The 16361-nt window shown below is 42.6% G+C and overlaps 1 protein-coding gene across 6 annotated transcripts in view; it reads left to right on the top strand.

The window, feature by feature from the left end:
* The window catches only part of PPFIA1 (PPFI scaffold protein A1), a 122458-nt gene that overhangs the window by 49485 nt on the left and 56612 nt on the right, over positions 1–16361 (top strand). For 5 of the 6 annotated variants that reach the window (XM_006171236.3, XM_014585324.2, XM_027769382.1 and 2 more), the window contains exons 2-9: positions 2156–2257; positions 3245–3409; positions 3823–3897; positions 4286–4387; positions 4626–4847; positions 8350–8496; positions 12521–12655; positions 13969–14052. In XM_006171236.3, coding sequence (XP_006171298.1) covers positions 2156–2257; positions 3245–3409; positions 3823–3897; positions 4286–4387; positions 4626–4847; positions 8350–8496; positions 12521–12655; positions 13969–14052 — 1032 coding nt within the window. Of the gene's footprint in view, positions 1–2155; positions 2258–3244; positions 3410–3822; positions 3898–4285; positions 4388–4625; positions 4848–8349; positions 8497–12520; positions 12656–13531; positions 13607–13968; positions 14053–16361 lie in introns of all 6 variants that reach the window. The other variant, XM_027769383.1, reaches the window with a different exon arrangement.

Genomic DNA, 16361 nt, shown 5'->3' with positions numbered 1-16361 from the left:
CGGCATTCCCCTCCAATTTGCTTCCCGTAAAATAACAGCATTCAAGAAACTATTTTTAATTCCACTCTCGTCCTCGTTGACTCTATCAGTGCTGCTGCCCTTCATCCCTGGCACTTTCAGTATTTTGAATGTCTGAATATTTGTCAGGTGAACCTTATCCTCTTTTATCCTTTAAAAGAAAGCACTAAAATTGAAAAGCGTTGCCAGAGAATCATACTTATTTAAGAGGTGTTTGGTCCTTTGAAAAACTGCCAGTAGAATGTGAGTTCATTTTGACTCACTTAAGTGTGGCATCCACGTAAGGACACCCGGTATTACAGCTGGAGAACTAACCCCCCGTGGAGGCGAGGGGTGGCTCAGCCTGCTGCTTACTGATGTCAACTAGAAACTCTTCTGCTTGGCTACAGAGGCTGATTAGTGTTGTGAAAAGTCTTCTCGTATGAGCAAATTCTTCAGGCTAAGAGGTTGGACTTGGGGTACCATCAGCCTTCTCCCAGGGCATTCCCCAAGTGTCTTCCCCAGAGGAGAAGCTATCTGTAGAAGCTATCTATTAGCTTAGATAGAAAAGGAGGCTGAGACTGGTTGTGGCCTTCGGGCCTTTTTTCATTTACTCTCCCCCAGCCATTCTAGGTCACTTAAAAATGTCTTTATCCATTTTTTTGTCAGGATCCTCCTGTTCAGTAAAACATTTTAGACTTAGCTAGATATTGAGTAGGTGGGCTTGGATTCCCTTTCACCCCCACTGTGTGCACGCCAGGGCCTGGGATGGAGGGGAGTCAAGTGGTCAGAGTCAGAGTTCTGGGCCCTTTACGTAACCTGCTGGTCTTCAGTCTGATCTTCAGCTAGTTGGTTGAATCTTCTGTATCTGGAGGAGCAAAGATCCTTGCCCTTCCTCACACTCTTTTAAAAATTTATTTTATTTATTTATTTATTTATTTATTTTATTTTGACCAGAGAGAGATACAGAGAGATAGATGGAGAGGGAGAGTGAGAAAGCAAGTCACCAGGTATGGGACTTGAACCATGATTGGCTATGTGGAAATGTCCAGTACCTTAAGCACCATGTCACTAGTTCCCCCCTCCTTATTTTTAAAGAGATTTTTTTTTTTTTTTTTTGCTATAGGGCATGTACGCTCACTGGAGAGACAGAGAGACAGAAAGCAAGAAATCACCCCCCAGGAAAGATGGCCACACTGCAATCCCTTCTCCTCCGTTCTCCACTTGAGATCTTGGGCATGCATGCACATGCGCCTGGTGTGAGTTTAAGTTGCTGGTTCTAGGACTTGAACTTTAGTCGATGACATGAGAGCCTATCGCCGTAACCCTCATGCCATTTGCTGTTGCCTGTTCCTCAGACTCATATATCTTATGATGGGGTTGCCTTGATGTAAAGAGTATAGAGGCTCGGGACCAGCAGATGGCGTAATGGTTACATCACTGGGATTCCCACATAGTCAACCGGGGTTTGACTTCTGGACCTGGTGGCTTAAAGCTCATGTGCCCAAAATCCCGAGAGGAGAATAGAGGAGGAGGAATTGTGGCATGGCCGTACCCCCCGGGGGGTGATTTTTCACTTTCTGTCTCTCTCTGGTGAGTGCATGCACCCTATAGCAAAATCTCTCCTAAAAAAGAAAAAACAGTATGGAGGCTTGATGGAAGCCTTTCTTTTTTAAAAACAAAATTATTTATTTTATTATTATTATCATTATTATTTTTTAATTTGACCTGAGAGAGAGGGAAAGTGAGAAAGCAAGCCGTCAGGTCTGGGAGTTACACTGTGGTTGGCCGTGTGGGAGTCCAGTGCCTCAGCCACCATGCCACCTGCTGTATCTGAAAGTCTTTCTCTTGAGGGTCTCTCTCTTTTACCCTCTCTTGGGCATGTGCGCTGGACAGAGAAAGAGAAGGAAGACAGAAAATGAAAAAGCATCCTCCAATGGGGAATAGTCACTTTGCAATCCATTCTCCATCTCTCCTTTCGGGATTTTGGGTACCCATGCACATATACCTGGTGTATTTTTCAAGCTGTCGGGTCCAGGACTCAAACCTATAGTTCACCATGTGGGATCCAGCTGCCTTAAGCACCACACCGTGGGCTGGCCTGAGACTTTCTTTTTTTAAATTATTAATTAAATGAATTTATTTCACTATTTTCTAGGAATTTGCAGCACTTACGAAAGAGCTCAATGTATGCAGAGAACAACTCCTGGAAAGGGAAGAAGAAATTGCTGAGCTAAAAGCAGAAAGAAACAACACCAGGGTTAGTAGGTGGATCTCCTTGTTTTACCATTTGCCTCTACAGTCAGTTCTGTGGTCAGAGATGTGGTCTTTGAACAAAAAGATCCACTCTATTTTTGTTTCTGTTTTATTTTTTTTTAAGAATTGTTTTATTGAACTTTACTTATTTATTTAATTTGACCAGAAAGGGACAGAGAGAGAGAGAGAAAGATAGAGAGAAAGCCACCAAGTCCAGGACTCGAATCACAGTCGGCATGTGGGAATCCAGCACCCTTAACCACCATGCCACCTGCCAGCCCCTTGTTTCTGATTTTAATGAGACAGACTACAGAGGTGGAGGGAGGGAGGAGAATAGGAGGGTTTTATTTTCTACAGGGTCTCACTCTTGTGATCCTCTTCCCCCAGTTAGGCCAGGTCACAGACTTTATACCACCCTATCTAGATTGGCTCAGAGCTCCATGGTCACCCCAGCCTCACAAGAGCAGCTACCACTTGTGCCACTGTGGCTGGGCCATGATCTGTTTGGTTTTAAACATATTTTGTACTTTTTCTAGTGAGCAGACTATGATTTATCAGTTCAGCATTATTATAGATTGATAGATATTTGTGATGAGAATTGATGATATTTTAATACATTTGAGGGGAATCCCCCTACCCATTTTTAGATGCTGGAGAGTGTGTGTGCCTGAAACAGGCCCGATAGAGAAAGCAGTCCTCTCTGGCAACGGGGCATTGTCTTGACACCGTTCATTTTTCTGCGATTCTTCACCCCGTCAGGGTCAGGGCACATGCTGCACATGCCCTGTGTGAAGTCAGACCTCACCAGGCTTCCTCTGCTCTGTACTGTGCCATGGCGCTGACCCAAGGGGAATTTCTTTAACTTCCTATTGAATTGAAGAGATTCAAGCTTGTTTTAGCACGAGATTGTAAAAGAGTTGTTTGCCCCAAATTTAGATGTAACATGAAAAGTGCACTTTAAATGTGTCTTTCCTTGGGCCTTTTCTTTCAGCTGCTGTTGGAGCACTTGGAGTGCCTTGTATCCAGGCATGAGAGATCTCTTAGGATGACAGTGGTGAAGAGACAGGCACAGTCTCCAGCGGGCGTGTCCAGTGAGGTTGAAGTGCTGAAAGCACTGAAGTCATTATTTGAACACCACAAAGCTTTGGATGAAAAGGTATCGTAAGCTGCATGGCCGTCCTTGATTTGTACACATGCTAGACATTAGGTAGGCTTCCTGCATGTGTGTAACTTTAATTTTTATAGCTTCTCCAATGCTTATAAATGCATTTGTCTCTGAGAAGACAGAGGTCTATATGGCTAAAAAAATACTAGTCGGCATAAATGTCTTAAAATTGATTAAATCTGTATATTGATTTACTGTTAAGCATTGGGTAATGTAACTTATTTATGGGAAAGATTTTCTCTAATTTAAAATTTGAAGTTATTAACAAGGACATTTTTCTTGACAGTAATCAGTGAAAGGCATTGAAGATATTCTATTATGCTATATTACACTAATATTAGGTTAACTATACAGTACAAATAAAATAAATATATACACACAAACATAACCTCTTTTGTTTTCAGGTGAGAGAGCGATTACGAGTAGCACTTGAAAGGTGTAGTTTGTTAGAAGAAGAATTAGGTGCCACGCACAAGGAGGTAAGCATAAGACATTGTCGTGTCATTTGAATTGGGAAGCATTTTATTTTCAATCCCTTAATTAGAAGGAAAAAGCAAACTATGAGGCAGTAGTACCAGATATCAGATGTTATTTGTCTTTCTAATTGAAGATCAGCTAATCCAGATCATTTTAAGGATTAATAAAGTAGACTTTTATTGTTTGTTATGTATTAAATATTTGTTCAGTAGATAATAAATTCACTTTTTAATAAAATGGTTATATTCCAATGGATACAGTTGCTATATGCTTTCATTTTATGCCATGTTTAGCAGTTTATAGTTGTATTTTCTAAAAGGAGTTTTGCTATCTTTATTTATTTCTCTTACATAAAATATTTTACTCTCATGTTTCATTTTTTGGTTTTAGCTAATGATTCTTAAAGAACAGAATAACCAGAAAAAAACACTAACGGATGGAGTACTTGACATAAACCACGAACAAGAAAATACACCCAGCACGAATGGAAAGGCAAGTCCGCAGGCTTCCCCGTCATTCTGTTTCCGATTCCGTTTGTCCATAGCACATGTGTAGGGCTATTTGGAAAACTGTTGCTATAGCCCTGGCTTAATGCTTGAGTGGTAATGAAAGTTGTGTAATCCAGCAGACTGCGTGAAACAAGTGTGATTTGTACCCATTTCCTGGAAGCATTTTATTTCATAGCTTACCCAACAAGGCTATTTAAAGATTTCCCCCTCCCCCCCACCAGAGATCTTCTGATGGTTCTTTAAGCCATGAGGAAGACCTTGCCAAGGTAGTTGAGCTCCAAGAAATCATAGATAAGCAGTCCAGAGAGCAGAGCCAGATGAAGGAGCGCCTGGCTGCCTTGTCCAGTCATGTAGCAGAGCTGGAAGAAGACCTCGACACCGCCAGGAAGGATCTCATCAAATCTGAAGAAATGAACACAAAATTGCAACGAGATGTCCGTGAAGTGAGTGATAATAGAAATTGTCATTAAGTCGAATGCTAGCAATGTTGACTTTTTATTGCTGCTTCTGTGTCTTACTCTCACAGTTACTTCTAGCCTTCAGATTGTTGTATACATGACAGTGAAACAAAACAGTGCTGTGAGACCATAGGCTACCTTTCCATTTTTTGTGACTTAAAATGTCCTTTTCCAGCTGTCTTTAAAGGAAGAGGAAAACTGGGGCCAACAGGTTGCCTGGTGGTTAAGGTTGGACTCCCACATGGCCGACAGCAGTTCAAGTTTCAGGCCTGGCAGCTTTTTTTCTCACTTTTCCCCTCTCTCTGTCTCTCTCTCTCTCTCTGGCCAAATTAAAAACAAACTAATAAACAAAAACAATATTAAATAAAACTAAATAAAATAATAATTTTTTTAAAAAAGGAGAGGAAAACTAGTCCCACTGACTTATCACAAGCAGAGGTAGAGTGGGCTTGCTGCCACCCTTCCCACCCCTGCTGCCGCCAGCTGGTTTAATGCCCTCATTTGTGGTTCTTCATCGACATCTAGACTATTGTAATTTGTTCTTCATTATATTCATATTGATTTATTTTAAAGCTTATTTATTTCTTCCATGAGCAAAAGAGACAGAAAGATGGGCAGAAATAGCACTCCAAAAAGAGTCCTGATGCCACAGTCCACACCACTCATAGGCCTAACTTGCCCCAGATCATGGGCAAACTTATGCACAGTGTGTTGAGGGAAGGTCCAGGAACTTTCCCATGCGGGTCGGCCTCACAGTGGTGTGTTTTCACTGTGCTGTGCCACCGTCCGGCCCCCAGATATCCTTTTGTGCACACCAAACAAGTAAATGTTGATATCGATTGAGCTGCTGGTTCCCTTAAAGCAATGTGTACAGGCTCTTGAGTGTGTGAGAGACTGCTACGTGGCTTTCTATCATAGTTTTCTGATAGCTGCTCCTTCGTGGCATAGATGGCATCAAATACCAGGTGGTCAGACAACAGTAAGAGTACAGAATTTGCTCCTTCTAGGGTCATCAAGATCATGATATAAGAATATGTGGAAATATACTTACTTCTGACTAAGATTTCTGCCTTTGTAAATATTTCATCATTATTATAAAAACAAATGAGGCCTGGGTGCTTCTCTGGTGCCTCCTCCTGGTACTTTTCACTCTGACTTTTAAGCCCTGTGAGATCCTGATTGTTTAGCACACATGTAGAACAGATGTACTTTCGGTTCGGAGGGTTTTCAATGTGCATGATTTTATGTAAAACTTTAGAACAAAAGGACTAGACATGGCACCGAAGTAAAACGAGCTGCTCTGTTGCGGCAGATCCACATGGGAAATGTTGCCGGTTTGTATCCAGAGACTTGCCTGAGTGCGCCAGGCATGTGTGTGCCCACGGTCTAAAGCCGGGGTGGAGCTCAGTGTGGGGACCCTGTTGGAGATAATGTCCATCTCTAATACATAGAGTAAATAAGCTTAAATAATTTGAATGAAGAAAAATACTTGCATTTATTATATAACCTACTAGGTTTTATTCTTCTTTGACTATAACACAAGATTATTCATGTGGTAGAGTTCAATATGCAGAGAAAGTTGAAATTTTTCTTTGAAGACCTCTCTCTCTCTCTTTTTCTTTTTAATTAGTTCCTATGTAGGATACAACTATTCTCCAGAGACAGAGAGAGAAGGGAAGTAAGACATCACTCCCCCAAAGGGGATGGTCACACCACAACTCCTCCTGATTTTGGTCATGCTCACGCCCGGCATGATTTTCAAGCCAAGCCTCAAACCACAGATTCAGCCATGTGGTGTCTAGCTAGCATCTAGCATCTTAACCTCCATGTCACCTGTTGGCCCAAGACCTGTTACTTTTGAAATGTGTGTGTGTGTGTGTGTGTGTGTGTGTGTACACACATACATTTAATTATATTAGATATTATTGGTTTAGTATAAAAGAGAAACATGGAAATTATTTACATGATGGAAGATTTCACGACTTCAGTGGAATGGGCAGCTTCATGTGATGCCATTTCAGTAGTGATTAGTTCAGTCTACATGCTTTCCAAGATTGTCACCATCTCTAAATAAGAAGTAATCCTTGTCCTCTAAAACTACTTTGGTGCCTCCATGTTCTGGGAGAAGAGCTTTATCTCCAGTTTTCACGCTAGCTGGTTTGAATCTCTCCACCCTTCCCTTTAGTGTCAGATCCAACAGCTACTACTGTTGCTTGCAGTACTTTTCCTTGAGACTTTTCTGGAAGCATAATGCCTCCTTTGGTTACTGTTTTGGCAGCACTCCTTTCAATAGTTGGTCAGAGAGTGGAAGAAACTTCTTAAATGCTTGTCCTGCTATGACTCCTGCAGACGCAACTCGTACTCTCAGTTACTTTTCATATTAAGACTTTGCTGGGGGAGACCAGCAGATGGTGTAATGGTTATGTCGCTGGACTCCCACGTAGTCGACCATGGTTTGAGTCCTGGGCCTGGTTGCTTAAAACTCAAAACGCCGGGCACATCTGTGTGCACGCCCAAAGTCCAGAGAGGAGAATGGAAGAGAAGGGATTGTGGCATAGCCATCCCCCCATGGGGTGATTTCTCATTTTCAGTCTCTTTGTCTCTGTCTTTCTTGCTGGTGAGTGCCCTATAGCAAAAATACCTCTTAGAATACAAAAATAATATAAAATAATATTAGTCATTTAGAAAACTTAGGACTTAGGTCCTTTTAGAAGGACCTAAAAACAGTAAATTTCAGGGGTGGAAGACGGGTATTACATAAGCAGAAATTCCTGGTTCTGGTGTCTGTGTTTGACACTGTGTAGTATTAATATTGCTATAGACTTTAGAGGATTGTGTCCAATTAAATTAAACTTTTATGTTTGTCTCCACTTGGGAATATGCTTGAATTTTATAATTATATGTTTTGTTTTGTTTTTAATTTGAAGAAAGGGTGTGCCCTTGCTGGGGAGAGACTGAGAAAGCACCCCCCCAGAGGGCATGATCATGTAGCTATCCCTTCTTCCCCATTTTGCCCTCCTTCTGGAATTTGGGACACACATACACGTGCACCTGGCATGTTTCTCAAGCCACAGGGTCTAGGATTCAAACTACAGGTTGACCATGTGGGATCCAGCTGCCTCAATCACAAGGCTATGGGCTGGCTCAGATATATGTGATTTTATCCACCTTTTGGTGGATGTATGTCCCTTGTAGTGCAAGGCAGACATGGGCTGTATATGCATAGAATTCACCACCTTGAATTCCCACAATATCGGGGTGTTTTATTATACATATTTTTTCTATGCTATTATGTAAAAAAAAAGGAATAAGCAGGGTTAACTGACCAGACATAGTTTTGAGGTAGATGAGTTTTTGTTAATGCTATAGGTAAACTTTATGATCTTTAAGATTGGTATATTTTGATTCACATTTAAGAAAATTAGCATCTCTGCCAATTTAATTTTAAAGACACTAATTTTTTTCTTCTCTGAAAAACCTAATTTAGGCCATGGCCCAAAAAGAAGACATGGAGGAGAGAATCACTACTCTTGAAAAACGCTACCTCGCAGCACAGCGTGAAGCCACATCTGTGCATGACCTCAATGATAAACTTGAAAATGAAATTGCTAATAAAGATTCCATGCATCGACAGGTAACTAATGGTCTTTCTGGGCCTGTCTTTGACTTCAGTTAATTATTAATGAAGTTGAAGACTTTTTTCCTGCGACTTTCGTATTAGAAATCAAGTCCAAATGTTATCTTAGAATATCATGTTCAAGAAGTGTGGATTGCTTCAACATAGAAGTTTTGATTATTATTTATTTGCATCAGGGAGTACATGTACTCGCCCAAGAGAGCTTGAGGAAGAGGAGAAAGCATCCTCCGTGGGGAATGATCATGTTGCCTCCTCTTGAGATTTTAGGTATGCGTGCACATGCGCTTGGTATGTTTCTCAGGCCACCAGTTCTGGGACCCAAACCACACAGCTGGCCACTTGGGACCCAGCTGCTTTAATGCACATGCCACAGAACCAGCCCCCAAGTTTTGATTATTTATTATTTAATTTAACCACTTCATAGGGTTACATGCCTTGATTCTTTCTTCTGTTAACTTTTCTTTTTGTAAGTTTTTGCAATAGGGTGCATGCACTTGCCAGAGAGAGAGAGAGAGAGAGAGAGAGAGAGTGTAAACTGAGAAATCACCCCTTGGGGGATGGCAATGCTGCAGTCCCTTCTCTATTCTCCTCTCGAGATTTTGGGTACATACACGTACAGGACTGAAACCACGAAGTCAACTATGTGGGATCCTGCCACCTTAACCACCACCCTACCAGCTGGCTCGCTTTTTAACATTTTCTCTGAAGAAAGAGTAAATGGTAAAGAACTTCAAAATCGTCGGTTACTTGTTGTTATACGGGGAAAATACAGTAAGTGAGCAATTTATAAATGAAGTCTGTAGGAAGAATTTATATCTTCTCTTGTTTGGTAAATCATACTTATTCCTGTTTCTCTAAAATCTTAGATAATATAGAGTTAACCATCTGGGCTGATCCTGTAGCCTAATGGTTAAGAGAGCTGGATCCCACATGACCATTTGTGGTTCAGATCCTGGCCCTGCAGCTTGAAAAACATGCTGAGTGTGTGTGTGTACACATGTCCCAAATCCCAACAGGATATAGAAATAGAGGAGAAGGAATTGCAGTGTGATCACGCCTTGCTGTGGTGATGCCTTCACCCTCTCTCTGTCTCTATAGTTATCTGACAAAAGGAAAAAGAAAAAAGTTAACCATTCTTTTTTTTTTATACATTTTTTTAGGGCACGTGCACTCACCAGAAAGACAGAGAAAGACAGAGAGACAGAAAGCAAGAAATCATCCCCTAGGGGGTATGGCCACATCACAATCCCTTCTCCTCCATTTTCCTCTTGGTATCTTGGGCACACACGCACATATGCCTGGTGTGAGTTTAAGCCACCTGGTCTGGGACTCGAACCGTGGACGACTACATAGGAGTCCAGTGACATAGGCATTACGCCAACTACTGATCCTAAAAGTTAACCATTCTCTCTTTTTCTAAAGATTTATTTATTTATTTAATTCCATTTGTTATTGTTAGTTTTTTTTTTATTTGACCAGAGAGAGAGAGAGAGAGAAAGGGAAAGCAAGAAAGCAAGCCACCAGGTCTGGGACTTGAACCATGGTCGGCCATATGGGAATCCAGTGCCCTTATCCACCACACCACCTACTGGCCCCAAAAGTTAACCATTCTTAAATAATCAAAAGTCTTGAAATTTTACAGAATGTAATGTTTAATCAAAAATAAAACATGGGACCATCAGATGGCATACTGGTTATATCGCTGGACTCCCATGTAGTCAGCTATAGTTCAAGTCCCAGAGCCAGTGACCTAAACTTAGGCCAAGCATGCGTGTGTGCGTGCCCCAAATCCCGAGAGGAGAATGGAGAAGTGACCGTGGCGTGGCCATCCCCCTGGGGGGTGATTTCCTGGTTTCTGTCTCTCTGACTCTCCAGTGAGCGCACATGCCCTATAGCAAAAATCTCTCTCTAAAAAAAAAAACCACATTAAGTAGGCATAAAAAGTGGTACTGTGTGGGGCCAGCTGGTGGTGGTGGTGAAGGCAGCTGAATCCCACATAACTGACCATGCTGTTCTAGTCCTGGACCCCACAGTTTGAAAAACACCCTGGTGCATGTGTGCCTCAAATCCTGAGAGAAAAATGAAGAGATTGCAATGTAGTCATCTCCTGAGGGGGCGATTTCTCTCTCCCTACTCCCCCAAGTACACATGCCTATAGTAAACTAAAAAGAAAAAGGAAAAAATGCAATATTGTGGAATGTAACATAAGATGTTCACAATAATGTAACATCTTTTAATGTAAAATGTTCACAATATTGATGACTTTGAATGGCTTATTTCATAGAAGTATGTACTGTATGATACATTTTTCTGAGGGCTTTAAAGCATGATGTGTGTACATACCACAGAAAAATGAGGAAATTTGTATATATGCAAGTGTTAATGTTCAGGAATCTGAAATTAAAGATAATATGTAGATTTTTATTTTTTAGAGAAGGATTTTTTTGCTATAGGGAACATGTGCTCACTGGAGAGATGGAGAGAGAAAGTGAGAAATCACCCTCCCCCAGGGGGAGATGACCACACTGCAGTCCCTTCTCCATTCTCCTCTTAGGATTTTGGACAAGCACGCACATGTGAGTTTCAAGTCACCGGGTCTGAGACTTGAACTGCAGTTGGCCACATGGGAGTCCAAAGACATAACCATTACACCATCTACTGTTCCTGATTTTTAGATTTGTTTTTAAAGAATTGTTTTATTTAACTTTATTTATTTTAATTTGATCAGAGAGGGACAGAGTTAAGTGAGAAAGAGAGAGAGAAAGAAAGTTAGAAAGCAAGCCACCAGGCCCAGGACTCGAACTGTGGTTGGCCATATGGAAGTCCAACGCCTTTAAACACTACACCACCTGCAGTCCCCCAATTTTTAGATTTTTGTATTTAAATCTTTTTTAGGGCCCTGCAGGTGGCATGGTGGTTAAGGCACTGGACTCCTGGGTGACCATGGTTGGAGTCCCAACCTGGAGATTGAAAGTCACACTGGGTAGGTGTGTGTGCATGCCCAAAATCCCAGCGGGAGAATGGAGGAGAAGGGGTTGTGACATAGCATCTCCCTGGGCAGTTATTTCTCACTTTCTTTCTCTCTGTCTCTCTCCAGCAAATGTACATGCCCTTATATATATTCATTTATACATACATACATTTATATATACAAACAAACAAACAAACCAACCAGACTGGGACAGAGAGGGAGAGAAAGTGAGCAGGCAAGCCACCAGGTCCAGGATGCGAGCTGTGGTCAGCCACGTGGGATGCCAGCACCCCGAGTAAGGGTTTTCAAGAAGAATAATCTACATGTACATGACCTTACGTGTTCATGACAGTCTGCAGTCAGTAGCAGTACTTTCAAATAGAGGTGTGGTTACGTTTTAACAAAAGTTAATACCTATCCACTTTGTTTATTTTTGCTATAGGGCTTGTACACTTGCCAGAGAAAAACGAGAGAGAGAGTGAGAAATCACACCTCTGGGGAGATGGCTATGCCACAGTCCCTTCTCCATTCTTTTCTTGGCATTTTGGACATACACACACACACACACACACACACACACACACTCACTCACATGCATACGCCAGGTGTGGTTTTTCAAGTCGCCTGGTCTGAGACTTGAAATGTGGTTGGGTTTACCACTTAGGAATTCGGCCTTTAACCACCACACCACCTGCTGGCTCGGTTCTGAACCCCTTCTAGTGAATAAGAATGAACACACTTCCACGAAAAACTAGTTTTCTTCAGTTTATAGGAACCTTCATTTATTTATGTATTTAACACTTTCTGGAAGGTATTTAAAAAAGCAAATACTCTGACAAGAGTGTTTTGCATATTGAAGTCAAGCCTAAGAAGATGGGTGTGTACTCCTTGCAGCAAGAAAAGCCTTTCCCTGTAGCAACTGCCAGAGCAGCTGGGCTCCTGCCATAATGAACTTAGTCCATGTCTGCATTTCTGCTTGTTTCAATCTACTTAAAGGGGAGATGACTAGGAGATTTGTGGTCATTTTGACACTTTGCCTTCATTTCCTAGACTGAGGATAAAAACCGCCAGTTACAAGAGCGCTTGGAGTTGGCGGAGCAGAAGCTGCAGCAGACCTTGCGGAAAGCAGAGACACTCCCCGAGGTGGAAGCAGAGCTGGCCCAGAGGGTGGCGGCGCTGTCTAAGGTGGTACTGTGGGCTGAGTTCTGGATCAGAGGCCAGGACTCTGATTGCGATTGCACTCTGTTCATGTGCCGTGCTAATCTTTGCTCAGCCAGTGAACCGAAATCCACGGAGTAGCTCCAGCGTGGTTCTCGTACTATTTTGTCTGAGATTGGAATGCTTTTTGAATGTCAGGCATTATCCTGCCTTTTTGTTATCCCTAAATCTCTCTCCAGTTTTGTCAGATGTGCTCTTTGTCCACAGTTTGAGCGATCTAATTGCTGCTACTTAGAGTTGTGCTAGTCTCCAACTTAAAGCATAAGGATGGAAGCTTTGTGTCAAGGAAGGAGTTTTTCTCAGAAATTGCAAAATGCTACTTTTTTAAAAACAATCAAAATAAATTTGTAGTAAGCAAGTTGTTAACATTTATCCATTTTGTTCAACGATCACAAGCATGTGCAGATACAGCCCCTGCTCTCAGAGTTCTCCAAATGATGGCAGTTTCCAAATGATGTAGTAGGCACTCAGATTGGGCAGTTTGTACAGGAACCTCTGGGTGTTCTGTCAAACCACCCAACCCTGGGGTGTAGGCAAGGCTTCGTTGGCAGTAGATGGAGCAGAGGCCAGGCTTTGGGAGCTGGTGAGGAAGGGCCTGGCTCAAGCATAGCATAGCTAGTGGCTGGGAGGGTGTGGTAGAAGGAACTGCACAGAGGCACAGCAGGCTGCTGCTGAAGGGTAGCGTCAGGCCGGTCCTTGGCGCCCCGTGCTCACAGACCTTTCCTTCGTGCAGGTTTGTTGCTAACAGCTGTTAACAGAACCTTTCCTCTCCTCCGTGATCTGCTTTTAAAGTCTTGGTTTCTTTTCTCCCCGTCATCTTCTTGTCCCTTGTCGGCTTTGTAGTCTGACCCTTTGTCTTCTGGGAGCTCTGCCGCTAAGGAAGCTAAACTGTTGGAACTTACTTCCAAGCTTAGGAAGGTAGACCTTGTACCTTGCTCCTTACTTGTGCTTGCCGCTTTCTGCTTTCCCTGCTGACTAACCAGAGCAATCTGAGGATGGGAAAACCACCAAGCCACCCAGATTGGGTGTGGGGTGGGAAAAGCACAGGCATCCCAGCACCGGCAGTGTTGCAGAATCACCGATACGACAGGCTTAGTTGCTTCACGGTTAACACATGGGCCACATGGGATGTGCTGACAGACACGAGTAAGTGCTTTCCACGTATGTGGTCGGAGACGGTTCACGCAGAGCATGTTATGCTTGTGGCTACTGCAGTAGTATACAGCACGTCGTCGGTAGAGTGTACGTATGAGGGCGGCTTACGTAGTTTTTGCCGGCAGGCTGAAGAGAGACACGGCAACATTGAAGAAAGGTTACGACAGATGGAAGCGCAGTTGGAGGAGAAGAACCAAGAACTGCAGCGGGTACGTATTGGGCCAGAAGTTCTGGGTGCCAGGCTGGATGTTCCAGGGTGTGGCATAGGTGGGAAGGAGAGGGCCTTTTCCACTGCAGCCTCCCTCCCTGTGCCTAGACATAGCTCCCTCTTCTTGTCATTTGATTTATTTTATGACCTTATCTGTGAGTTATCTGCTGATACAGGTATCCTACACGCTGGTAGAGGTTTTTTGTTTTGTTTTTTAATTATTTTATTTAACTTTATTTATTAATTAATTTATTAATTAATTTATTTATTTTTAGTATGACCAGAGAGGGACAGAGCCAGAAAGTGAGAAAGCAAGCTGCCAGGTCTGGGACCCGAACCATGGTCGGGCATCTGGGAGTCCAGCACCCCTAACCACTACATTACCTGGCAGCCCCCACACTGGTAGTTTTTTTTGTTTTTGTTTTTGTTTTTAATTTTGTTTGAGATTTTTGCCATGGCATCGGTGTTCATGGAGAGAGAGACAGGGAAGATAAGAAATCATCTCCTAAGGGAGGATGGCCATCCTGCAGTCCCTTCTCTATTCTTCTCTTGGGATTTTGGGCATGCACACGCACCCGTCAAAGAAACTCCCTGTTGGCCATACTGCAGGCATAGATGGGATCTCCATGTCCAGGAAGTCACTTGGCAGGGAAACTGCAGTAGGTATAAGTGGGACCTTATTGTTTACACTAAAACAAACTGGTGGCGCTGGCCTAAGGCTCCCCAAAATGTGAGTAAGGCCATCCTACATTACTTGCTTAGAAGGCTGCACTAAGGTCACAAATTGAGGCCACAGGCCTGAACTCCACCCCACAATATGAAATTAATCTTCCAGACATAATAGTATGTGCTAGAATGGGTATTTCTGAACACAGGGGGACACCATGATTATCACCATTGTGATAAAAAAGAGCATGAAGAGGCACTGGAAGGTGGTGTGGGGGTTGAGGCACTGGACTCCCACATGGCCGACCATGGTTCGAGTCCTGAACCTGGCGACTGCCTTTCTCACTTTCCCGTTCTTTCTCTGATAAAATTAAATTAAATTAATAATTCTTTAAGAGAAAAAACGAGCATAAAGAGAATGTGGTAAGGAAGGTCATGTCATTTGAATTCTGGGAGTTTTCCCTGGAAGAGTCATGCAAATGTCAGTGTGGAATGTCCAAGAAATAGGCAGCTCCAGTTCCAGCTGGCTCTAGGCCTGTGTTTGGGGTGGATTTCTCTTTAGCAAGTTGGTGGAGGGAGGAAGCATGAAACATCTAACTGTAAACTCTTGCCACTCCCATGTCAGTGAACTTCATGACATGAGATTTAAGGCCATTAGATGTTGTTTTCACCAGGAACCTGTACTCTTTTTTTGTTTTGTTTTGTTTTGTTTTGTTTTGTTTTTAAAGAATTATTTAATTTCATTTATTTATATGTTTATTTATTTAAATTTGACCAGAGAGAGACAGAGTGGGGAGAAGAGAGAGAGAGAGAGAGAAGGAAAGTGGGAAAAGAAGTCATCAGGTCCGGGACTTGAACTGCAGTTGGCCCTGTGAGAATCTAGTGCCCTTAACCATCATGCCACCTGTCCCCCGAACCTGTACTGTTGACCATATACTGTAAGAGTTTCCAAGAAATGATTCTGCCTTCCACTAAGAGATTACGTGTTAGTCAACTCCTGCCTCCCACCATGGACGTGTGTATGTGCACACACACACAAACACCCCACCACATGCATATAGCCACATATATATGTCAGCACACACATGTTCACACCAGCATGCACAGACAGTTCACCACACACATGCATGCACTCACCCCAGTGCACAGACACACTATACTTACACATACACATATTCCATCGCGCACACCTCACCACACAGATACCCCACCACACATATGCCCATGTGCACACACTTACCCCAACGCACATCCCACCACACAGTTAAGTATCCTATCACACACATACATACACTCACATCATCTCTGCACATTTGGATCCCAGCCCTGGCAGCATGAAAAACATCAAGTGCGTGTGTTTTCAAAATCCTGAAGGATAGAAGAATGAAGGAAAATGGTTGTGGCCTGATTATGCCCCATGCAGGGGTGCACTTTCTCTCTGGCAAATACATGTATGTTCTGGCAATTATATAAATAAACTTTGTTTGGTTTTTTTAGTGTTTAGCAACACTGAATTTTGTTTTATTTTGTTTTGTTAGAAGATTTTTTGCTATAGGGCATGTGTGCTCACCAGAGAAACAGAGACAGAGAGACAAAAAATGAGGAATCTCTCCCAAGGGGGGATGTACACCACAGTCTTGTCTC

The sequence above is a fragment of the Tupaia chinensis genome, unplaced genomic scaffold (assembly GCF_000334495.1).
Source record: "Tupaia chinensis unplaced genomic scaffold, TupChi_1.0 Scaffold149501_1, whole genome shotgun sequence".
In the NCBI taxonomy this organism is placed as follows: domain Eukaryota; kingdom Metazoa; phylum Chordata; class Mammalia; order Scandentia; family Tupaiidae; genus Tupaia; species Tupaia belangeri.
This window is presented reverse-complemented; position numbering and strand designations above follow the sequence as displayed.